Source organism: Bos grunniens, chromosome 2, assembly GCF_055505025.1.
Source record: "Bos grunniens cultivar Pamir isolate PY7600 chromosome 2, Bosgru_T2T1.0, whole genome shotgun sequence".
Classification (NCBI taxonomy): Eukaryota; Metazoa; Chordata; class Mammalia; order Artiodactyla; family Bovidae; genus Bos; species Bos grunniens.
The window spans coordinates 117256376-117281966 of record NC_141166.1 but is presented as its reverse complement, the minus strand read 5'-3'; the positions used below and the strand labels follow the sequence as shown (position 1 = coordinate 117281966).

Genomic DNA, 25591 nt, shown 5'->3' with positions numbered 1-25591 from the left:
TATAAATTAATCTCAATCTCTCCTGATTCAGGTATGACCTCCTGTAGGGTAGGGATTGTGTCACAGTCATTTTTGTAACTGGTGGCTGGCACTATGCCCGGGGCTTATTTAATAGTAGTTGCTCAGCAAATGTGAGACCATGTCTGTTACTGCCCTCTCGGAACTTGGTGTTTTTAATCTGTGGTAGATGAAAGGACAGAGGAGAAAATGTCGCTTCCAACTGAGATGCTCAGAGAGAACATCCTGGAGGAGGTAGCGGTATATCTAGTTTGTTTTTTGTTCTTTTTTTTAGCCGGTAAGATTTGTTTTGGTTCAAACTGCAGTTGGAAGCCCGGGGAAGCGTGCAGGCGTGAGCCGGCCTGCGTCAGTGTGTTGGGCAGTAGGGCTACAAAGGTGAACGGGCTGGAGGGGGCCTTCGGTGCCCAAGTGTGGTGTTTCAAATGTATATGAGGCATCTGGAAATCACCGGAGGCTTTGGAAAGGGTAAGACACATGAGCTGGATGTGGACAGGGAGTTTATTATGGCCTCTGCTGGGGCAGGTTAGGGGTGGAGAAATGCTGATGCCTTGGCGTCAGCCCAGTACTAAGGATCTGTAATTAATACTCCAGTTTGTGCCTCCTTTGTTAGCCTTTAAAGGAGAAATTTGTTAACCCCCCCCCCCCCCATTTTAAAGGAGGGAGTAGAGTTTTCTCTTAACATTAGCTCCATCATGGAACCATCTGTGCTCAAGGGTGCACACCCTGCAGTTCCTGGGTTTTAACAGAAACTCATCGCCAACGTATCCATCACTCCCCTGATGAAAGGAGAGGAAGGAGTCAGAAGTTGCCGGGTCACCTTTAGGATGGATTGTTTTCTTCCCTGGTGACACAGAGGGGAGTTTCTCTCTTCTTGCCCTTTCCCACGATCCACTTGCTCTCACCATCTTCATTGAGAGGGAAGAGCGTCATCCTTGCCTTCCAGCCCTAGGGATTAGCAGTATTCACCCAAGAATGAAAACACAGACAATATCCTGTCTTTTCTTTTCCATGGGCTTTGCTTCTGTGCCCCCCTGAGCTAAGAGAGGTGGGCATCTTGCAATGTTGGCGAAGGCAGCTGCAGTTTCTGGGGCTATTCCACCACCAGCCAGGTGCTGTGTGCTTTCACATACTAATTTTGTCCTGTGGACTCCTTACTCCACCCTGTGAGGTACGGAGCCTTATCCCTGATTTGTAGGGAGAGAACCAGGGTCCAGAGAGCTTGAGCGATAGTACAGTGGGATTGCCTCAGTTTCATCATCATTACATGTGGACGAACCTATGTACAGTGTAGAATTAAGTAAGACTTGACCTGGGCGTGAGATCTGGCACACAGGATACACACGGCAGCTCTGAGGATTGTTATCAAAAGTGTACACCTTCATCGGGGATGTTTGAGTGTATGGGATCTGAGATTTCCTTGGCCCAACTTGAAAAAAATATCCCTCCCTGAATCCACGCCCCTTGTCATTCTTTGCTGTAAGCGTCTCATTCCCCTATGGCTTGTCCTGGTCTCGCGTCAGGGCCTGATTGTTGCAGAGACAGAAGACCAGTCCGTGGCAAGGCCTTACGCGTGCCCTGGGACACAGAGGGGCACACGCTGCCCTGTCTCCTCGGTGGGGCCCTCTAGCCTGTCCGTCGGATGTCCTGCTTATGTGGACTGATAAGCCATCTCTGTGAACTTCATCGCAGGTTGTAGAACTTCTTACCCTGGGGTTCTGAGCCTAGAAATGGAGCAGTGTCCAAAGGCAAGTTTTACAAACAGAAAGAGTTGGTGGGTAGGAGTGCAGAAGTGGAAGGTTAAACCCAGCTGTGGGGCTTCCTGGTGGCTCAGTGGTAAAGAATCCCACTGTAATCCAGGAGGCTGGGGTTTGATCCCTGGATCAGGAAGATCCCCTGGAAGAGGGCGTGGCAACACACTCCAGTATTCTTGCCTGGAAAATCCCACTGACAGAGGAGCCTGGCAGGCTATAGACCAGAGGGTCACAAAGAGTCAGACACAACTTGGCAACTGAACAACAAAACCCAGCTGTGAACTGAGCCGACCCCTGTGGCCTTGCCCTCTTCCCAGCCCCAACCCATCTTTTAGTCTTCAAAGATTAAAATACATCTTTTGTAGTAACTGCTGCCAAGTAACTCTTTAAAAAGGTGAAATGGTAAAGGGAAACACCTTCCCATGAGGGAGATAACATGGCTGAAAACTTCTGCACCTACTGCCTTTCGTTGTTGCTATGTGATTTGTAATCTTTTTTATGATACTTTTTATCGTAAATAAAAGCTTATTTGTGATATGTAAATAAGTTTGGAGCTCACCTTCTATTTTTCATATAGTGATTAGACCCAGAAGCCTCAAAATTACATGCTTCTTAGGTTCATTTGGGCTTCCCTGATGGTTCAGCAGGTAAAGAAACCGCCTGCCAAGCAGGAGACATGGGTTCAATCCCTGGGTCGGGAAGATCCCCTGGAGGAGAAAATGAAAACCCACTCCAGTATTCTCGCCTGGGAAATCGCATCCCATGGACAGGAGCCTGGTGGGCTACAGTATAAAGGGTCTCAATCTGACTCCACTGAGCGGCTGAGCCCCGCCCGTGTTCACTTGACCCGTGCAGCAGCAGTTGACTGTACTGGGAGCATTACTGCTTCACCCCTGACATGTCCCCTGTATTTTTAAGGGGCACTCACGTACCTTTTCCCCACATGGAAAAGTTCTGTGAGGACAGGTGTTAGTCTGGGTTTTCTTAGAGCTCCCCGTACAGTTCGGCCCGGCACAATGGCTGTGTGCGGCCTCCTTGAAGAGGCCTTGGGTATGCTGAGTAAGGGCCTCTGTTCTGTGAGTGATCCTGTAGCACAAACGGGGGTGGATCTCGCTGTGATGAGTTCTTAGAGGTGGGTCTTCAGGCAAGTTCACTTAACCTCTCCATGCTTCAGTTTCCTTGCCCCAAAAGGAGATGATAATAATACCACCTTCCTTGCCAATTGGTTTGAGTACAAGTGAGCTCATGGAGATGAGTGCTTGGAAAGTACCGAACACATAGAAAGTGCACGATAAATGCACTTACTGTTATTGGATTGTGTCACACTTGCCTTTGCCTAGCTTTATTATACTGACACTGTGATCTTTCCTTCTCAAATCCTAATGTGAAGGCTCACTAGGTCACCGATGTCCTTACGTATTTATTTAGCAAGTTAACTGTAAAGATTTAAAGTTAAAGACTCCTGTACTGATTTTAAGAGAATGAAATGGGACATATGTACTAATTATCATTTCCTTTTTAAGAGGCCCAAATTACTGCCTGGCCGTTGACAACAACAGTGGGTTTTGTGCATGTTCAAATGTGTACATTGGAAGCAGTTGAAATGGAATTTCCAAACTCAGGACTAATTCATATCCTTGGCTGGAACAGATAGTGTTGCTGGCCAAAATCTTGGCTTTCTTTGTCCACTAAAGCCGATTAAAAAGTACGGAGAGAGAGTTCAGAGGAAATGGAAAGGTGGCTTTAATTCTCAGCCAGCAGAGAGGGGCACACAGTAGGTTCATGCCCCAAGAACTGTGCCCTCTCCGTGAGGAGTCCAGGGCCTTGTATAAGATGAGGGCTCGCAGTCAGGAGTCGGTGATGAGTAACAAAGGTGTATGACTTGTCAAATGGTCAGGCTGGCGTCAGTAACCCAGTAATTGAGTCTGGCAGTTCAGTGGCTCTGCCTTCTTTCTGATACGTAACTGCTAGGGGAAGGGTGTTCCAAGGGTAAACACCAGATGCAGGATGTATTTAGCATATAGAGTCAAAGGAAAATAGGTGCGGAAGTGTAGCTCCTGCAAAGTTAGGGGGAGGGAAAGCAAGCTTAGTTACAGACATGTAGAGTTAGGAGCAGTTCAAACAAAACTAGAGATGAGCAGGCCTGCCCACTGGTCTCTATTATCTTCTTTGCTCTCTGGGAAAGGGAACTTAAAAAACTAATTCCTTTTTTCCCCCTCTTTTACAAGGCAACAAACCCCTCATTTCTACCTATTCTTCCGGATGACCTTTGCAGTAATCTGGTAATCATGTGGCCTCTGGACCATAACGTTGCTCTTTAATCTCAAGGTGATCCATGTAGTATTATGAGCTCTGTTAGTAACTCACAGATTTGCTGTCTCAGATCGTTGAAGTAGCTTTTTGCAAACAATGGTTAGCAATATAAATACTACCTAGCATCCTTTGGAAGGGTTACTGTTCCCATTGTATTCTCAGAAAATAATCTGCAGTACAGAGGAGTCTGGCTCATTAGAATTTGCCCTAAGAAATGTGGAGGGCCTGCCCCGTAGGTGCCACTTGCTACTGGTCACTTTTGAGCACTTGAAATGGGACTCGTGTAACTGAGGGTGTGCATTTTTTAATTTTAATGAATTATGATTTAAAATTTTAAATAGAAGTAGGATAAGATATTTTTCTGTTGAATAAAACTATTTTGGTGGGACCACATTTCATGGGATCCTGTCATTTGATCTTTGTTATGTTCATTGAGTGCTTTGTCACTGCTCATTAATAATTTACATTTTTTGGTTACAAAGTAAAATGATGTTTTGATATATTGGGTGAAATAAATAATATTGTTTAAATCAAATTAACTTTTTTCATTTTTTGTAAGGCTACTAAAATCATATTGGGCTTCCCTGGTGACTCAAACAGTAAAGAATCCTCCTGCAGTTTAGGAAACCTGGGTTTGATCCTGGGTTGGGAAGATCCCCTGGAGAAGGGAATGGTAACCCACTCCAGTATTCTTGCCTGGAGAATTTCATGGACAGAGGCACCTCAGGAGCTCTAGGCCACAGGGTCGCAGAGTCCGACGTGACTGAGTGACTAACACTTTCCCTTTTCTCTAAAATTGTTTAAATCACACGTATGGCTTGCATTAGATGTATACTGGAAAGTACTGCCTTAGAGCATCTATTACAAGTTGCTGAAATTAGCTTGTTCTAAAGTTCAAAAGTAGGTTCCAGGCTTATATTTTTGACTTCATGGAATCAGAGGTGTTTAGGTGAAGGACTCTTTGGACTCACCTAACCCAACCCTGTCCTTCTGCAGATGGAGAAACTGAGGTTCACAGTTACCGTAGCACGGCACGCCTTGACCGTGGATGGGTGTGGAGCCTAATGTGCTTTACAGCCTGTTGCTTTGCGTCCTGGGCTTCCTTGGCGTTGGAAGCATGATGGGCGTCAGAGCTGCAAAGAACTTCCACCAGTTCCAGATAGAAGGAGTTTAAAAGCAATTATTTTAGGCAATGAGAGAATTTTTGTATTGTATCTCCCGTGGACAGGATGATCGATTCCATCTTTGACACATACATTTTTGTTGGGCAGTATAATGATACATCCATGGGGAATAGTAGTAATAAGGTACAAATAATTCCCACACTTTGTGCAAGCACGCACTTTGGAAAACTCCATACATCTGGCTTTCATATTTTCATTTAAGGAGTTCTTTTCCCAAAACGAGAGATTTTAAACCAGACTCACAGCTTTTGTCCTTGAGAAAAAGACTGAGAGCTTGACTTCATGTGTTCATTATTTAGGTAAGTAGCCTGAGATCATTGGTAAAAATTTAGGCCCGTTTTATGGTATTGTTTGCTTATTGGTAAAACTGACTTAAGGAAGAAGCCACCAACAACTAAAATGAACAGCCTGAGAGCAAACCAGAATTTTTTGTCTCTTTTGAGGAACCGAGGAGGAAAGGGAGGCATGAGTCACTAAATGGTGATTTAATTTATAGGTCTGTCCATCCGGTTTTGAGAGGGCTGCTTCCGCTATAGACGCAGTTGACAAGTCAGATGACCTTTGGTATTTAACCCTTCTGAACCTATTTCTTCATCTCGCTAATCTTCACACAGAGTAGTGTGAGGATTAATTGACACGGTCATGCAAGTGAAAGTGGTTTGTGCTCTGAAAGCATTACACATGGAAGAGCTGTCTTGAAGGGCTTCCTTTCTCCAAGAAGATGTAGAACTATTTCTGGGGTCACCCTTGGTCTTGGTGAGCGCTTGGACGAGTCAGTCAAGTTTGGAATGTGTATTCAGTGGGCCCATGGCCTTGACCCCATGATTTGGGACTTCTCAGGCTTCCACGTTAATTTAAAGCACTTCTTGCTCTTGGTAGCAGAGATGCTCTGCCTGAAGTCAGGGTTAGAACTGGAAGCCCTTTAGTCCTATTGTGTTGAGTATGGGCATAGTTTTTAGATACGATGGAGGATTTAGAGATTAGGAGTAGGGAAAGGAAAGTTCTCTGCAGAAAAATGCAGGGCAAACTTTGGTCAGATGACAAGGTTCTGTAGGCCAGGGTTCTATTTGGTTGCAGGATCAAATGCCACACAACAGTTGTGTACACCTCTGTTTTCAAAGTAATTCCTAGCATTTCAGAAATTTAAGGACTAGAAATTGCAATTGGAAAGTCTAGTTTGAAATCTAATTTCTGTGAGTTGACCAGATGACCCTTCCTGGGTTCAGCTCAGTCAGATGGGACCTAGTGTCAGCTACCCATTTAGTATCTCTGGACTTTGGGATATTCATTTATAAACTTGGTGTTTGGTCTATGTTCCGCAAGATCACTGTCTTCTCTTCTTAGTTACTTGTGTGTTCAGTGTAATTTAATAGCCAACTTAGACACTTCCCTAGACAGAATACCTTTTCCTGGCCTTCAAAGAGCTAGTAGATATAGTCAGCCTGCTTGGACTTGCATTCTCTTTTACAGCTGATACTCCACTTAAAGTTATTGCAGAATATTGCTGGTACTGCTGGTGCTGTGCATGGCGTCTTTGTATCTTATTTACTTTACACCACTCGTAGTTTGTACCTCTTACTCCTCTTCCCCTTCTTGCCCCTCCTTTCCAACCCTCTTTTCACTGGAAACCATTAGTTTGTTCCCTGTATCTGTGTTTTGTTATATTCAGTTGTATGTTTTATTTTTTTCGAGTTCATATAGAGGTGAAAACAGAATTTGTCTTCCTCTACTTGACGTATTTCACCAAGCATAATACCTTCCAGGTCCATCCATGTTGTTGCAAATGGCAGGATTTTCTCGTTTTTTGGCTGAGTGGTGTTCCGTTGTGTATACTGACAGCGTCTCTTCTGCGTCCATTCATCTCCTCGTGGACCATCAGTTGCTTCCATGTCTTGGCTGTTGTAAACAATGCTGTGGTGGGCACGGGTGCATATCTTTCTTTTCAAATTATTTCGAATGGTTTTTGTTTCCTTCAGATGTATACCCAGCTGTGGAATTGCTGGATCATATGGTAGTTCCATTTGTATTTGACTTGTTTTTTTCTTGGGAATTGACCTTGTCTGGTAGAAGGACTGAGGTTGCCAGTTTTGCTTGTTTCACCTGTCGGGACTCCCTAACCTCTACCTGTGTGTACTGTGGCCTTTATGTTTCTTGCCCCTGCAGATTGTTTTACCAGCTCCAAAGGCACCAACCAAGGTTCCCTTGGCTGGACATAGACTGGTGATTAAAGAAATGTTTGCTGGACAACTATGTACAGTACATTCTCTTTAGTCTCAATTTTATGGTCTTAATTTAAAAATACTGAGAGGGCTGATTTTGAAATGAGTCTGAAATTAATATAGGAGACCTTATATCAACAATTACTATGTATTTATTGGATGAGTACCATGTGCCAATGTGCTGCAAGGTGTGAAGGACACATGATTGGGGAAAAAGAGTGGGGAAAATGGGCATTTCTCATTGTATAATAAATTAAAATGTATATACTCCTTGATCAGCAGTTCTGAGTATCTCATAGGTAATCCTTACACATTGTTGAAATGATTTATGCACAAAGATAGCCATTGTAGCATCATTTGCCCTAGCAAAAGATTAGGAATAACTTAAAAGCCCAATGAGGGACTGATTAATTAGATTAAGTGTGGAATGTTATGATTATATCCTACTTGTGTGTCTGAAATGTGTCAGTCCCTCAGTCGTGTCCAACTCTTTGCAACCCATGGACTGTAGCCCACCAGGCTCCTTTATCTATGGAGTTCTCCAGGCAAGAATACTGAAGTGGGTAGCCATCCCCTTCTCCAGGAGATCGTCCCAACCCAGGGATCGAACCTAGGTCTCCTTCATTGCGGGCAAATTCTTTACCACTAGCACCACCTGGGAAATATGTGCCTGTGGGTGTGTATTTAATAGAGTATCTTCCTAAGGACACAAAAAACTGATGCCAATGGTTGCCTTGGGCAAAGGTAACTGGGAGATTACTTTTGTAGCTTTTAAATGTATCCTGTATACAGATGCCATCTATCAAAAAAGACATTGTCATGCCCTGAAGGAGTCTGCAGTTTAGTTGGGCCATTGTAACAAAGCCCAGATAAGATACACAGAGAAAGTACTGGGGGTGAATATTGGCTTTATGGGAAGATTGGTTTAAATGCTAACCTCTGCTTGTGCAGTTGACTAGATTTGCCTAGTTGTCAGGACTGGCGGGTCTGAGCATCAGTGAGCTGGCTTTCAGCCTTAGCATCCCACCGGGCAGAGGGCACGGGGATGAAGCAGTTTGCAGCCTTTGTCCTGCGGTGGTGGGAATTGCCCACAGGCTGGACATCAGATCTGGATTGGGGTTCTGGCTCTGCCACTTGCCAACTTGGGGCAGGGATGCTGGAGACCCAGAGCCTAATTGTGCTCATCCATAGATGAAGATAAGCCACCTCCCTCATGCTGTGCTGTGACCACTCCTGCAAACCATGAAGTGTTTTGCAAACACCAGTGGAGATAGAAGCTGCAAGGAATCTGCTGACTGGCAAGCTGGGACCAGAGGTACAAATTTAAAAATTAGAGCGAAGTGAAAATGTATGTTTTCCTCCCCTCTGCCAAATAACTGGGCAGGAGTCATAAAATTAGATGTTAAATTAGAAAAGTAGACCCACTAAATTAGAATAGTAGTTTTGGAATCCTTGACCTTTGATCTCGGGACAGTCATTTCACCCTTTAGACCAGTTTCCCTGTTTGAAAATGAAAGGGGCTGTGTGCGTCCTCTGGGCCCCTCCAGTCCCCACGTCCCGTGACAGTGTGGCATTAGCAGTAATTCCCATCTCATCTGAGATGAGTCATACTGACTGAAAGGTCCACATGCAAGGAGGAAGTCTCTGAGAATTTTCCTTGTGCTGAAGAATCTGAGCTTCTGGGGAGAAACTGGGGGTGGGGGCAGGATTGCTGCCATGAAGAGGGGAGACCAGAAAGGCAGGGTGAGTGGAGATGGGTTGTCTTCTCCACCTCCAAAACCTCCTTTGATTTCCAGTATTCATACAGACTAGACGTTTGGAAAACCCCAGCTTACCCCTTGCTTAAGTGGGTGGGACGTCCATGTGCTGTGGCCGGTGAGCTTTGTGGCTCCTCTGTGAGGTCTCTGCAGTTTGGTTACGCTTCCTCTGTGCTGTCTTGGCCGCAACATGCTTTTCTCCTCACGTCTCGAAACTGAGATCAGAGACTGTCCTCTGTTGACCTCTGTGTCCCCAGCACCTAGCATAGTTCCAGGTCCCTGAGAGGTGAGCTGTGTGTTTGTATTCGATGGGTTGCTGGATTAATGATCCATTTATGTATGCTAATCTTATTAATCTTGACTACCACCTTTATTATAACTATCACCATTCTGGTAAAGTGACATTTTAGCCATTAGTAGCTTATTTTGAGAAATATTTCATACTGAATAAAGTTAACACTAAAAAATAATTAAACAGACCCCCCCTGCCCTTTGTAATGTTGTTTTAACAGGATGTACCAAAAAAAGGTAAGTATTGTAGATAGCCTCTGTACATTCCAGTATATGCGTATCTAAGATTCATCACTGTCCCTTCCACAGGCACGCAGGTCTTGAGCTGGCAGCAAGAAACAGGAGGCCTGAATCGCTGGCCCACTTCTTACCTTTTAAAGCTACCTGTAAGCAGTTAAACCTGAAAAGGAGCTTTAAGATTAAAATAAATAATTTGTTTACAAATGCAGAATCCAAAGAGGTTGAAGGATTATTAAGGGGGTTTAGAAGTGGCAGGAGTAGCTAAGAGTTCCAGGGGTTCAAGCATGCTGGGGCACTGCCCTCCCTCATGGGGGCGGGGGGCAGGGGCAGGAGACTGAGCAAGCAGGGCTGTTTGACCCCAAGGTGGGTGATGACCTGGTTAGTTCACATTCGGTTAATGTCAGCGTGTGTTGAGTGAAGTTAGAGAGTTAGAGCCAGTGCTTCTGCAGGTTCTGTTGGTAAGAAAGGGTGTGTATGTTTTCCTATAGAATCATTCTAGTAGTGATAACAGACCTATTCACAAAGTTACTTTTATGTGTAGAGTGCACCATCCAGAGCTGAATACCTTCATGGCTTGTTCAAAAATGGAGGTGAAAAAAATGGGTCCTGAAATTTGCTTATCAAACAAAGCCACTCAACATAGTGACTTACCCTTGGATAAGCCATCTGAGGCCCAACAGCTGCTGCTGCTGCTAAGTCACTTCAGTCGTGTCCGACTCTGTGCGACCCCATAGACGGCAGCTCACGAGGCTCCCCCATCCCTGGGATTCTCCAGGCAAGAACACTGGAGTGGGCTGCCATTTCCTTCTCTAATGCATGAAAGTGAAAAGTGAAAGTGAAGTCGCTCAGTCGTGTCCGACTCTTGGCAACCCCATGGACTGCAGCCTACCAGGCTCCTCTGCCCATGGGATTTTCCAGACAAGAGTACTGGAGTGGGGTGCCATTGCCTTCTACGGAGGCCCAACAGCAGCGTCCTGCAAAAATACTACAAACGAGCAGAAATTAACTCTGCTGGCATCCAGGTATGAAATTTCCCATGGAAAAATCAGATTCACTTTTGAAATCAGTAGCAGTGGGATCACCTGCTGTTTTGGAAAGTAACTGTCCTTTCTGGTTTCTTTTTGGCCAAACACATATATGCCTCTTAGGAAAATAAACAGTCCAAATTCTTACTCTGTTCACTTTCAGGCTTCGCTTTATCTTTGCATCATGCTTTGCAGTGTACAGACAAGTGTAATAGATGAAAGTTCCAGTAAACTGGCTGGATCATGTTTCTCAGATTGAGTCACTGCTGAGAAACGTGTGAGCAGGAAGCAGCACATGAAAATGTACACAGTAACAAGCTGGACTGTGAGGAAATGGGACCATTTTCTAGCTGAAAGACACAAGGGTAGGAGGATGTGTCTGCAACCCAGGGAGTAGCAAATTTGTGATCTAGGATTTTAAGTCATTGAATAATTCATGTTTTGGTGTGTTTGAGATTTTTTTTTTAATGCTGTTAAAAACTGCTAGTTATTGAAGACTGGGGAAATAATCCTTAGTAAGTTTAGAAGGAAAACTTGGATTGGGGGTAACTATTATTGCCTATTAGGGGTCTCTGCTGACATATAAACTGGTTGCAAGGCCAGTTATTGTTTAAAATAGAGCTGTAGTTACACAGAAATTAACCCAGTGACATTTACACTTGACCTCAGTGTCTGTAAGGCCTCTTCCACCTGTAACATTCTATGATTCTGTATAAATGTTTTTTTTTTTTTGACCTTTGTTTTTAACCACCTACTTAACAATTATTGTAGCAATATGTTCAGAAATATGCAAGTCAGATCAGTAGAATCAGAAGTACCTGAATGTGGGCAGACTATAAATAACCAGTCATCTGCTTTCTCTAGAATTCTGAGAACTATTGACCTTGTCTTGTGTATCTTCTTGTAATGAAGCGAGAGAGAAGTAAATAGGCAGATAAATATTATGAAATAGAACAGTCATCAGCGAGATGTATTTCACACACACACCCGCTTGGTATCACTTTGCCTTAGTGGTAAGGAGCCCTGCTGCAGGGTAGAACTTATAAATCAAGGAGGTCGTTTATGTTGTTTAATCAGTCCTTCAGGGTTTGAGCGTCCCCTCGCTTGCTTTTGTACCTTCCTATAGCTGTTGAGGAGAAGGCAACGGCAACCCACTCCAGTACTCTTGCCTGGAAAATCCCATGGACGGAGGAGCCTGGTAGGCTGCAGTCCAGTCCGTGGGGTCGCTAAGAGTCAGACATGACTGAGCGACTTCACTCTCACTTTTCACTTTCCTGCATTGGAGAAGGAAATGGCAACCCACTCCAGTGTTCTTGCCTGGAGAATCCCAGGGACGGGGGCGCCTGGTGGGCTGCCGTCTATGGGGTCGCACAGAGTCGGACACGACTGAAGCGACTTAGCAGCAGCATAGCTGTTGATTTGACCTGTGTTCTTAAGGGACGGTAGGATGTGATTCATGTTCCACCCGGTTTTGCCCAGAAATATTTGTGCAGCTTCTATGGAAAAAAATATTAAACCGGATTTCACTTTTACGTTAATATAACTGTCTGGGCATGATATAAAGACTGAAATGTCTGAAAGAAAAGTATTACTGGGTGTAATTTAGACTCTGAATGCTAGTTGTTAATATTTGGTGGAGAGATCAATATCAGGAGAACAAACTTTTAAAAGATTTACTGTTTTCTTAGTCGAAATACATTTTAAGAAGGAATCACCTGGGACATTGTCTTAACACTTATACCGTGTGACTGGAAGTGAGGATCAGTTTTTTATTGTTTACAGAATTATCCTTGCAATTTTTTAAAAACACTTTATTAGAGAAACTTATGTTTAGAAGGAAACCCCCCGTCACCTTCCCTTCATCCTCTGGACAAAAGAGAGGATGGGAGAGGGGAGAGAGGGAAAGGCTTGGGGGTACTGGTTTCATTTATACAAGTGAATGTATGTGATAGAAACCATTTCATTTTAGATACTTTTCTAAAGCCTTAGCTTACTGAATTGCTTTAATTTAGTAGTTCACAATTCCTTTGCTTTATCTTTTCTGATTTGGGGGGAATCATCTGAGCATGATAAAATGCTAGTTTATTCAGAGCACTAAAATTAGCTTGCAAAAGACATTATTCTGGGATTCTGTGTTCAAGGGCTTTCTTCTTTGTTTATCCTGGAACAAAGATATTTGTTTTAAAGTGGTCCAAGTTAATAGTCCAATTTCAGATTTCCCATGAAACGAGTAACAGATTACCCAGATGGCAAACGATGATATATATATTTTCCAGTTATGACTATTTCCACTGGGCCAGATGGCGATTTAATGTGAACTGTCAAACATTTCTTAGTATTAATACATTGTCTTATTTTGTTGAAGCCAAGCTAGCAACATAACTCAGGGGTCACGAAAGAACAACAGCAACAATAATTCAGACACCAAGTGTGGCACGTGAAGGCTCATACCCAGTACTGCACTGCCCTCAGGAACTCTGAAGCTTAAGGAGATGCCTGTTGAAAAGCCATACATTCCCCCTCCCTCCCCAGACCTTTCTTCTCTGCCCTGTTGCAGGGCAGCGGTGCTTCCTCAGTGCCTCAGGGTGAAGTGTGCAAGAGCAGTTTCATTCTTCCTTGGCCATTTTCCTTCCACCCTGTCCATTGTCATGCTCTTGTTTGTTACAGGAACCATCCCAACTATTTCCCCTTAGATAGTCTGAGAGCTCTGCAGAGAGAGAGGTCATTTGTGGAGTAAGTCACGTGCCCAGTCACAGGGCTCCTTCAAGACAGCTTACTACAGTCCTGGGGCTGCGGGGCTCCCTGCACTAGATGTGCGTGGACAAACTTCTGCTGTTCTTAAATATTTGAATATTTCGTACAACAAATGCCCACGGATTTTCTTCTTCTGAAACTCAGGTGAAGATCTGAGTAATACAATGTATGATATATCAAGGCTATGACAAGCAACCCTTTGTTGCTGCATTCTGAATTTGATCAGAACACTTGTTTTAGGAATTCATAGTGGTTAAAACTCAGCTTTTTTTTTTCAAGCAGATGTTTTCTTTTAGAGAGCTCTCATGGCAAGAATAAATATATAAACTTAAAAAATACAGAGCAAAACCTCTGAGAACACTTTGAAACCTGTTTTGGTCTGTGGTAATCTCCATGAAGGCTGCCCAGCCTGCATTGAGCAATTTGATGTTGTCATGAAATGACATTTTGTGTTTTATGTTTCCTGTTTGTTGATAAAGGCTCTATCAAGGTGCCCTTGCCTAATTATGTTATGGGGAGTTTTAAAACACTGAATTGGTTTGGAGCTGTGCATTGAAGGGCAGTCATATCAGAAGTTGAGTAGCAATTCAGAGGGTGTTACTTGGGTACATGAAAGTTTACATAAAAGTGTGTGTTGTTTACATTTATTTACAACACCCATTGCACATGCCCAGTGGTCAGTTTCCGACCTTCTTTGAGAAGGAACCAAGTAGCTTCAAGACCGAGTGTTGTTTCAAGGCTTCCACTCCGATGAGGGCTGCAACTTCATTCTTCTCCTTTGGCCTGGAGTTTGGTGTCACTTATAGCAAGCAGAAGGACCCATCCCCATTGGGAGGCATATCAGTACTTGCATATACATTTAGAGAGAAAGTTCCTCCACGTTTCATTTGATCCACCAAAATCTGTATTATAGGGGTAGGATGGAATAGTTATAATTTATAGCTTAACTATCTGAACCCACTCAAGACATCTCATCTGATGAGGAGAGCAGGGAAAGGGAAAGAAGAGTTATATCAACTCTTGGTGTGATTGCCACTGATAGTTTTAGAATAAACTAGAAATTTTCCTCCTGCCCATAGTTCTGGGTTCTAGCGATACTTTGGACTCATCATATTTGTGAGGTATTTCCAAAATAAATTCTTCAGTGCTCTTTTGTGGGAAAGCCAAAACCGGGTACTGGTTTTTATCCTGGGATCTCTTAACAAGGAAGCCGCAGGCCCAGGCAGGCTGAGGAACGTGAGGGAGGGATGTGGTCCGTGGCCCCCAGGTGCAGAGACAAGTATTGGGGTTTCTCTGTTGTGAATCTTCTGAAGAGTTCAATGCGCTTTCCATGTCCCGTTCTTGAGAAGGGTAGGAAAATAAAGCTCATTTGAAACTGTATGAGTACACAATTCTTTGATTTTTAGAACGAGCCTTTAGTAGGAGTGAACATGCCAACCATCTCCTTACTTAGCACCTTGTTAGCTCCGGTTTGGAGAATGGCCCAGACAGGATACTCAGCTGTATTTAGATTTCCCCAAGAAGATACGGCCCAACCTAATTAGAATTTTAGTGTGGGTTTCTGTGTACCTCGGGCCTTTCTCTTTAACATGGCCTTTGTGTAGACATGTCCATTGAAGGCAAAAGTTTTTAAAATGGAAATTATTCTCATGTTTTAGTGGGGAGTCTCCTGAGAAAAGTCATGTATGACTGAATGCTCCACGATTTCTATTTTGTTGCTTGTGGCCAGGAACATAATCCAGATGAAAAGAAAGAGTGGCTCAGTTGTGTCCAACTCTTTGCAACCCCATGGACTGTAGTTCATCAAGCTCTACTGTCCATGGGATTCTCCAGGTAACACTGGGGTGGCTTGCCATTTCTTCCTGCAGAGGATCTTCCCGACTCAGGGATCGAACCCATGTCTCTTATATGTCCTGCATCGGCAGGTGGGTTCTTTACCACGAACGCCACATGGGAAGCCCCCAACCTATCTCTGTCCTGATACTTTCCAGTAGTATCTAAGCCTCAGTATACTTACCTGTAAAATAGGGATACATGTTTTCTTCATGTGGTTTTGAGACTTGGTTTGTATATATCTGAAGTACTTAAAACAATGCTTGGCACATATAGAAAGATCTTAATAGATGTTGCCTTAAAAAACAGGTATACTCTAGCCAGTTTTCAAGAGCTACAGATACTGCTTTAACTATACCTGCTGCTGTGTGTGCTTTGTACTCTTAAGTTATACTGTTTAAAGCTAGGATAACTTATCTCATGGGTAGGATTTCATAGCTTTTAAGATTCGAACACCAACTTTCAGTCAAGGCTAGAAGTGGCCTCTACTCTCCAGCTAGCTGGGCTGCCTCTAGGTCGGGCGATCTGTGCTTGTACTCGGTTGTGTGAAATACCTGACTGCTCAGCTAAGTAATTACCACGTTGTTCCTGCCCTTTGGAGGCTGAAGATAATAGAGCTGTAAATGCACTGGGCAGCACAGTGCTGCTGGCCGTTGTCCGAACTGCAATACAAAGTTCAACGTTTGCACACTGAATCTACTGGCCTTCGGCCCCAATTCCCTTTCTCTGTCTTGATTTTTCCAACCTCCATCTCATTGTTTTAAATATAAATGATCTATTGAATAGAAATATTTAAATTTCCCATTCAGAATTTAACAAAAACTTAAATTTTAAATCAGAAAAAAAATTGTTTTTGACATTTATAGTTAGAAAATGTGGCCATGGTACCTAAGCCTAGGCTTGTTATATAAATCAGAATAACCAATCCCTCATCATAAGATTCTCCCCTTATGTTAGAATGCATCACCTTCCATTGTTTCCTGGAGCCATGTTTTTTTGGCATGTGTCATTAAGAGGGTTATTTATCAGGAGTGAGCCTAGTGGGCACTACCCCTTTCGCAATTCTTCTGACAGCCTGTTGCTTTACCGCACATCACAAGATTAACAGTCCCTAGGACTTAACCTTACCAACGTGATCGTACCTCAGGAACTAAAACTCAGATCAAGAGGAAATTGTTTTTAGTAAGTAACCATGAAGACAAATGTAGCAAGAAATGCTAAGCAAAAGATAATCCACTGTAGGCAAAGACCAAAAGAAAAGTGGTTTCTCACAACTGCAAGATCGACAGTTTAACTTGCAGTTTTTTCCCCCTCCGTAAACTGGCATTTGCTAAGCAAGTTTAGGAAGAAATTCCACATATTCAGTCATGTTCTTCAAACTCCATTTCTCATGATAAACCACTGGCTCAGGGTGCTTGCTCTAAATTTTCTGTTCCATCAAACAAATGTGGGGTTTCTTTTGATTCAAGAACATTAACATGCAACATCTGTTACTTTACTTTTAGTGACCTCTACCATCACCCAATTCATTAATAATCCAAGTAATAAATGATAAGAATGGATAGCTATGTTTGAAGGTGATTTTTTTAAGAAAAATGAATACATGCAGACACTAGATACAATTACTGTGCCCTTCCAGAACACTGGATTTATGTTCCCATTCAGATTTTATTTGTAATCTCCCTACCCCCCTATTATCAGCAGTGGTCTAAATTATGTGTCATCTATTGTTTTAAAACCATTTTAACCATGGTCTCTCCCCTTCCTTTTTTGTTTTAAACGCAGGACATGGATTTGATTGACATACTTTGGAGGCAAGATATAGATCTTGGGGTAAGTCGAGAGGTATTTGACTTCAGTCAACGACAGAAGGAGCATGAGCTGGAAAAACAGAAAAAACTTGAAAAGGAAAGACAAGAACAACTCCAAAAGGAGCAAGAGAAAGCCTTTTTTGCTCAGTTACAACTAGATGAAGAGACCGGCGAATTCCTCCCCATTCAGCCAGCACAACACATACCATCAGAAACCAGTGGGTCTGCCAACTACTCCCAGGTACAGGGCGCACCCAGTTCTTGGGAAGGTGTGGGGCAGGACCCAAAGAACATGGACCCAGGGGTTAATCTGAGTTCGAGCTTTGCCTTTTACTTCAAGGCCTTATCAAAAGTCAACCTCCCAACCTCAGCCTCCTGATGAGTTCAATGCCTGACCACACCTCAGAGTGTAACAATTAGGACATATATATTACAGGGAAGATCTCTTTATAAGCTATAAAAAACATTGTTATTGTATGATTCAAGCAGCTGCAACAGTACTGACAGTAGCAGAACTGTGGTAGTAGGATTACTCATGGTACTGGGACAAGTACTGTTTTAATACTGATTAATCAACACAACAATTATATGAATTACATTATCCTATTTTACAGATGAGCAACTGCAGGTTAAATAACTTGCCCAGAAACTGGGCAATAAACTGAGGGGGCCACGATTTGAAACCAGAGAGTCTGCTTTGATTCTGTGCTCTTTACTAAATTGACTTCTGAAGAGAGATATTTGATTAGATTGTAAACATTTTATGAACACTGAACAATTTTCTTCTTCTGTGTCTTTCCCTTTTGTGCAGGTAGCCCCCATTCCCAAAGCAGATGATTTGTACTTCGATGACTGCATGCAGCTTTTGGCAGAGACATTCCCGTTTGTAGATGACAATGAGGTACTAACATCTGGTTAACAGCAGATCTCCACAGCTGTATCTAATATACCCTATATTGGTCCCATCGGTGCAGTGGTCCCCAGCCTTTTTGGCACCAGGGACCAGTTTTGTGGAAGACAGTTTTTCCACGGACTGGTGAGGTGGGGATGGTTCCAAGATGATTTCAAGGGCATTACATTTATGTGCACTTTATTTCTCTTATTACATCAGTTCTACCTCAAATCATCAGGCATTAGATCCCAGAGGTTGGGGACTCCTGCCTTGATGAATCTCCATTAAAAACATAAAACAGCATTTTAGGAGCAAGTATTTATCACGGAAACCTCAGCCTATAGGTAACAATTTGGAGGGGAAAAAACCCAATCTTCCTCTGGCCATATAATGCAGAACCACACACACACACACACAAAAGAACCACAAAAAATGTTTACTCCTGCATAGCCAGAAGCATGCATGCATCAGCAAAACCATGGAAGCAAATAACTCATTTGTTTCAGGTATTTAGATTTCTGTGAGTAGAAAGCAAGCTGGGTAGCAAAACCAAGACTTGTTCGGTTAACAATTTTAATAATTTATTTTCTGAATCACTATACTAGGTGTTACATAGATAGAAATTCAATTCTAAAGATTGTTCTTAGGCATTTTGAAATTTACCTTCAAACGCACAGGGTAAAGCAGTTAAGCTAAGGAATAAACTTGGAGTCAGTTGGGCGAGACAAAAAAGATTTGTTTGATCATATAGAACAGTTACGACAAATAGGGAACTGCAGCCAATTCCAACATCAGATGGAGCATACCCACCCACTGTTGGTGGCAGATTCATATACAAATGCCTTCTCAATTTTAGGTTTCTTCGGCTACGTTTCAATCACTTGTTCCTGATATTCCCAGCCACATCGAGAGCCCAGTCTTCACTGCTCCTCCTCAGGCTCAGTCACCTGAAACTCTGATCGTTCAGGTAGCCACTGCTGTTTTAGACGACATGCAGGACATTGAGCAAGTTTGGGAGGAACTATTATCCATTCCAGAATTACAGGTAACTAAGACCTAGTATAATGAGTACCAAAGATGCTATTTTATATTCAGTCCCTTTAAATTAGTCATTCCAGTTATTATTTATATGCCACCTACTTATAGGAAGAATTGGAAGGTGCTTTTAAATTAGTCAGGATAGCCTGGGCACCATGCTTACTTCAGTAAACTTTTGTTAAATGGACTGGATGTCCTGAGGATAGATCAGGTTATGTAAGTTCTGATCTGGGAACTCTGAAAATGTTACATATGCTTAGGCGTTAACTATCTGTTGGAAATGGGAATTATCTCTGAATTCTGGAGGAGCTTGGTGAGAAATCAGGGTGGGGAGGGTGGGGAGAGAACCATCAGATACGGATTATCACCTATTAAAAACAGCTCAACCTTGATTTACATAGTATGAACTTCTTTTCCACACAGTGTCTTAATATTCAAAATGACAAGCTGGCTGAGACTAGTACAGTTCCAAGTCCAGAAACCAAACTGACAGAAATTGACAATTATCATTTCTATTCATCAATGCCCTCACTGGATAAAGAAGTAGGTAACTGCAGCCCACATTTTCTCAACGCTTTTGAGGATTCCTTCAACAGCATCCTTTCCACTGAAGACTCCAGCCAGTTGACAGTGAACTCATTAAATTCAAGTGCCACAGTAAATACAGATTTTGGTGATGAATTTTATTCTGCTTTTATAGCAGAGCCCAGTACCAGCAACGGCATGCCCTCCTCTGCTACTTTAAGCCAGTCACTCTCTGAACTTCTAAACGGGCCCATTGATCTCTCTGATCTGTCACTTTGTAAAGCGTTCAATCAAAACCACCCTGAAAGCACAACAGCAGAATTCAATGATTCTGACTCTGGCATTTCACTGAACACAAGTCCAAGCATGGCCTCACCAGACCACTCAGCGGAATCTTCCATCTATGGAGACACATTGCTTGGCTTCAGTGATTCTGAAATGGAAGAGATAGATAGTACCCCTGGAAATGTCAAACAGAAGGGTCCCAAAACACCGTCAGTGTGGCCTTCTGAGGACCCAGTCCAACCTTTGTCGTCACCACAGGGGAACAGTGCTGCAGCACGTGATTCCCAGTGTGAAAACGCACCAAAGAAAGAAGTGCCTATAAGTCCTGGTCATCGAAAAACGCCATTCACAAAAGACAAACATTCAAGCCGCTTGGAGGCTCACCTCACAAGAGATGAGCTACGGGCAAAAGCTCTCCATATCCCATTCCCTGTAGAAAAGATCATTAACCTCCCAGTTGAGGACTTCAATGAAATGATGTCCAAGGAGCAATTCAACGAGGCTCAACTTGCATTAATTAGAGACATACGTAGGAGGGGTAAGAATAAAGTGGCTGCTCAGAATTGCAGAAAAAGAAAACTGGAAAATATAGTGGAACTGGAGCAAGATTTAGATCATTTAAAAGATGAAAAAGAAAAATTGCTCAAAGAAAGAGGAGAAAATGACAAAAGCCTCCATCTACTGAAAAAACAACTCAGCACCTTGTATCTTGAAGTCTTCAGCATGCTACGTGATGAAAATGGAAAGCCTTACTCTCCGAGTGAATACTCCTTGCAGCAAACAAGCGATGGCAATGTATTCCTTGTTCCCAAAAGTAAGAGGCCAGATATTAAGAAAAACTAGATTTTGACCTTTTCTGATCTAGTGATTTTGGGTTTTTTTGTACTGTTATACTAAAAAAGCTCCTACTGTGATGTGAAATGCAGAAATATACTTTATAAGTAATTCTATGCAAAATTATACTCAACTAATGTAGAAAATATAAAACTTTAAAAAGCATTAAAATAAGTTATCAGTATGCTGAATCAGTAGTTTCACTTTAACTTTGTAAACTTAAAATTTCTTAGAACACCATTTGGGCTAGTTTCTATATACTGTAAATACTACAAAAACTCCTTATTTATACTGTTCTTATCTCATTTGTTACGTTCATACATTTATATGATACATCTGGCTAAAAAAGCAAATTGTTGCAAAACTAACCACTATGTACTTTTTTATAAATACCGTATGAACAAAAAAAAAATGGCATTTTTTTATATTAAATTGTTTAGCTCTGGCAAAAGACAATTTAGTTGAAAAGCTGGTACTAATAAAGGAATATCAGGACCGTTCTATTATTTCCTTGAAGTTCATTCACAATCTTACATGACAGTATCTAGCATCACACTAAATTGGCGCTGGTGTATATCAGAAAAATTTTTCTATTCAAGTATATTTCAACCAAGAAAAATGCTGTATATACCTTGACAGGAAAACACTGGTTCTTTTATTCATATTTGAAGGAGAACCATTCTATTAGCAGAGTATTAGACACAGGAAGTTGTAAGGCTGGGGGCCTGTTTGAGGAACTATATGGCTGAACGTGGAGTGGGAGGAAGGAGTAGGTTGGTAAAATAGGACACAGCACAGATCCCTGTTAAGCCTTCATGACCTTGGCCTTTGCCTACTAGAGAACCACTGGAGGTATTAGGCAGGAGTAACATCAGAGTTCAAGTCTCCTCTGCCTTGTATGTTTTAATAGTCTCAAGAGCAAAGAAAGGTCGGAACAGACCAATGGGGAGGCTCTGAAGTGCTCGCATGGGCCATGGTGTCTCCATCTGGGGTTACAGCAGTGAGAAGGCAGTGGATTCTGCACATTTCTAAGGTAGAGCTAAAAGGATTTTCCAATAGAATGGATGCAGGGTGAAGGAGACTCAAGTACTTGAACATCGGAAAGAACAGAATTGCCCAGACACGGTTGAGACTGGCTAAGAGGTCTAGGTGGGAAAATCAGTTCACTGTGGGACACATTCTATGATTAAATACATAAATAGCAAGTACAAAATTAAAGCCCTTTAAAACTTGAGAAATCTGCAGGCCACCCACACAAAACCATTCACAGCACTCATCACTTCATCTAATCAAATGTCTGACTCATGTCATGTTTAAATTCAAGTGGGAAAATAGAAGTTATCTGAGGGTTAAGCATGTTTAAAGGTTATTCAGAGTCCTATCAATCCGCTGGGAGCAAGACAGGTCTGCATGCCCTAGAGCCCGGTTGCGTGGGCTGCTGCCATTTTCCAAGAATGACTTCCAGTGAGGCAAAGCACGCTGCTTACTCATCTGTAAATCAGGGATAAATATGCAGTGAATTACTCCAAAAAATAAATACAGAGCCTAGCTAATAGCAAGCACTCTATAAATGATATTTTCTTTGGCCCTCCATTAGCAAGAGAAAGGAACTGCTTGAATTAGTAAGAATTTGAGATATAAATGATATTTTCTTTGGCCCTCCATTAGCAAGAGAAAGGAACTGCTTGAATTAGTAAGAATTTGACTGAGATGACGACATCAAAGTTCAGAGATGGAAAACGACTAAGGATTAATCTAGGCATTCAAGTGTAGACTCTGCTGGGGATTTCCCTGGCGGCCCAGATGGTGAAGAATCCACCTGCAATGTGAGACACTCGGGGTTCAATCTGGGTCAGGAAGGATCCCCTGGAGAAGGGACTGACTACTCACTCCAGTACCCTTGCCTGGAAATACCTATGAACAGGAGCCTCGTGGGGTGTAGTCCATGGGGTCACAAAAAAGTCAACACAACTTAGTGACTATGTGACCAAAAATTCCTTCCCACAATGGTATTGAGATAGATCCCTGGAAGAAACCCCTTTCTCAACCTCAAGAGAATCTCATCTTGAATAAAGTACCCTTAAATAAAATATTGGCTGAGGGTAATGGCAACAATCTTATCAGCAGCCACCATCTGGAGCACCTGGAATTCACTTTAGCATATATTAACCTCCCCCTCGCCCCCCACACAGAGGAGGAACAACCTACTAGCATGACAGCAAATACTTTCACTCCCATTCATTGAGTTACTCATATCTGGAAATACTTTAAGACAACCAATCACATCTCAGTACCTAAGAATTATTCTGAAGTACTATACATACTACATTACACAAAACCAGAATTTTAAAATCTAACAAATTCTGACCCGTGACTAAAAGTAGATTTCATCTCTTGATGAAAATTTGAAATGTATTTATCACTAATTCCTCAGATTTTTAAACTTTGCTATCCGATTGCTAAACCTTAAACTCAGCTCCGAATTTCAAAATGGGTACCAATGCCTTTCACATCAAGGTATAGCAAGCATTCTATTACAAATAATTTCATGATAAATATTTGCTGTATAGAACTCTTGCAAGATTTCTCCTGAAGCCTGTGGCATGGTTCCTCTGCTGCTGCCGCTAAGTCGCGTTCGACTCTGTGCAACCCCATAGACAGCAGCCCACCAGGCTCCCCCATCCCTGGGATTCTCTAGGCAAGAACACTGGAGTGGGTTGCCATTTCCTTCTCCAATGCATGAAAGTGTAAAGTCAAAGTGAAGTTGTTCAGTCGTGTCTGACTCCTAGCGACCCCATGGACTGCAGCCTACCAGGCTCCTCCGTCCATGGGATTTTCTAGGCAAGAGTACTGGAGTTGGGTGCCATCGCCTTCTCTGGGCGTGGCCCTTCAAAGTACCTTAAACTTACTTACCCATTCTTCTAAGTCTCAGAACATACACAAAATATTCTCAAAGATATTACTAGGTCAATTCCAGCTTTTTAACACTCTTGAGAACTGGGGAAAATTTAGACAAGAACTTTGATTCTACATGGAGGGAAAAAACCTCCCATTAGCATGAACTTTGTCCCCCTCTAAAAAAAATACTATCTTTAGGAACCATGGAACAGGTACTAGCTTTAGCTTTTTAAATCCTGTCAGATTTAACCTTCAGACTTACTAGATCACTAGATTACTGTTGCCAAATACCTCAAAATGCCACTTATCCACAACTTCAAGGTTAAACAGCACTAGGCTTATTTGATGCCTAGCGTACATACTGCTGAGTCAAACTAATTCTTGATAACCATTTTCAAAGTAAGATTTAATTCTACATAGTTGATGCATATAAAAACATTCTAAGGGGACCGCTACCATCACCAAACTGCCAAAGGGAGCGTGGCATATAAAGAAACCCCTAATAACTTGATCATGGTCACAAAACTCTTTGAAAACTCCTGATTGTATATTTTCCAATACTTAATGAATAAAGGGTGTTAAGACAACTGAGGTTAAATGCAAATAACCTGTCAAGAGTACTTCTGATGCAGTTAACTCAAAATTTTTAGCAGAATGGACTAATTCAACAATGTACTTTTTAAATGAAAATTACATGCATCCTACTTTTCAGATACAGCGAACATCCGATAGAATCTGTAATCCTTGTGATAAGCCCATTAATGTCTATACACATGGATGTGCTGAAATTTTACCATTTCTCAGTAAGCTGTCCACATCCTTGTACATTATTATTCACATTATCAATAAATTTAAAAACAGTACAGATAAATTCGTTATTTCCCAAGCAGCTTTCAGTGTCGTGCCAGGCACACAGATTAATGCACCCTTGCCCCTACCTGACTGAAAAAGCAGTAAACAAAACTGGCATTTTATACCTACTACTTTACTCTTCCCCCAACCCTTGGGACTTCATACTCAGTCCCAAGTTCAATTAAACCTGGATCCCACTTTTAATGCTAGTACACGGGAGACTCCAATTTGTCTTGACTGAACATTTTGCATTTTCATTCTGAGAAAATAGCTTACTTTTACTCAAGCATTAAACTCAATTTATAACCTACAGCTTCACAGAATAGAAAACCACTGCCATTATTCTATGAAAGCAGTATTGAGTAAAAGCAAAATGTACCAAAATCCTGTTAACAGCCAAAAATCCTCAAGACTGTGTCAATTCACAAAGAATTTAACATGTTAATAGCTAACAATGCAAAGAGCCTGAAGTGTTATCTTTTCCCAACCCTTAAAATGCTCAATTGCCTTTCTTGAAGTTAAGAAACCAAATACTTTTGGCTTCCCTGGCAGTCCAGTGGTTAAGAATCTGCCTTGCACTGGGGGGAGGGACACACAGGTTGGATCCCTGGTTAAGATCCCACATGCCAGAGAAACTATGCCCGTGTGCCACAACTACTTAGCCCTTGAGAGCCTGTTTCTCATGATGACAAGCCCTCATATCACTAGAGTAGCTAGCCCCACTCAGCGCAACTCAAGAATACCCACAAGACTTGGCACAGCCAAAAATAAAAAACCCAAATACTTGAGTACCTTCTAACATTTGGAATCCCCTTTCCTCTGAATTGCTTATTCACGTAACTGCTTTACTAAAATTTTTATCCAAGGAAAGTTGATTCACTCCTCACCAATCACCTGAATTATCACTCAAAATCCGTAAGTGGAGGTAAAATTTCCCACACCTATCCCTCATGTGATGTTTACTACCTTTAACTGATAATGTGAAGGCTCATTCCAGGTTTCCTTTTTTACTTCCACCTATTCACCATTGAAGTCACATGAACATTGTGAAGTGACAAAACCACACACACA

At 42.2% G+C, this 25591-nt stretch overlaps 1 protein-coding gene across 13 annotated transcripts in view; it reads left to right on the top strand.

Moving 5' to 3' along the window:
- Positions 1-21270, top strand: part of NFE2L2 (NFE2 like bZIP transcription factor 2) — a 32625-nt gene extending 11355 nt beyond the window's left edge. For 4 of the 13 annotated variants that reach the window (XM_086360026.1, XM_086360122.1, XM_086360035.1 and 1 more), the window contains exons 2-5: positions 17171-17437; positions 18008-18097; positions 18945-19133; positions 19550-21270. In XM_086360026.1, the coding sequence (XP_086216152.1) occupies positions 17171-17437; positions 18008-18097; positions 18945-19133; positions 19550-20779 (1776 nt within the window). In that variant the 3' untranslated portion in view covers positions 20780-21270. Of the gene's footprint in view, positions 1-8676; positions 8801-9842; positions 9920-10314; positions 10796-17170; positions 17438-18007; positions 18098-18944; positions 19134-19549 lie in introns of all 13 variants that reach the window. The other 9 variants (XM_086360044.1, XM_086360085.1, XM_086360074.1 and 6 more) reach the window with 3 other exon arrangements.
- The last annotated feature ends 4321 nt before the right edge of the window (positions 21271-25591 follow it).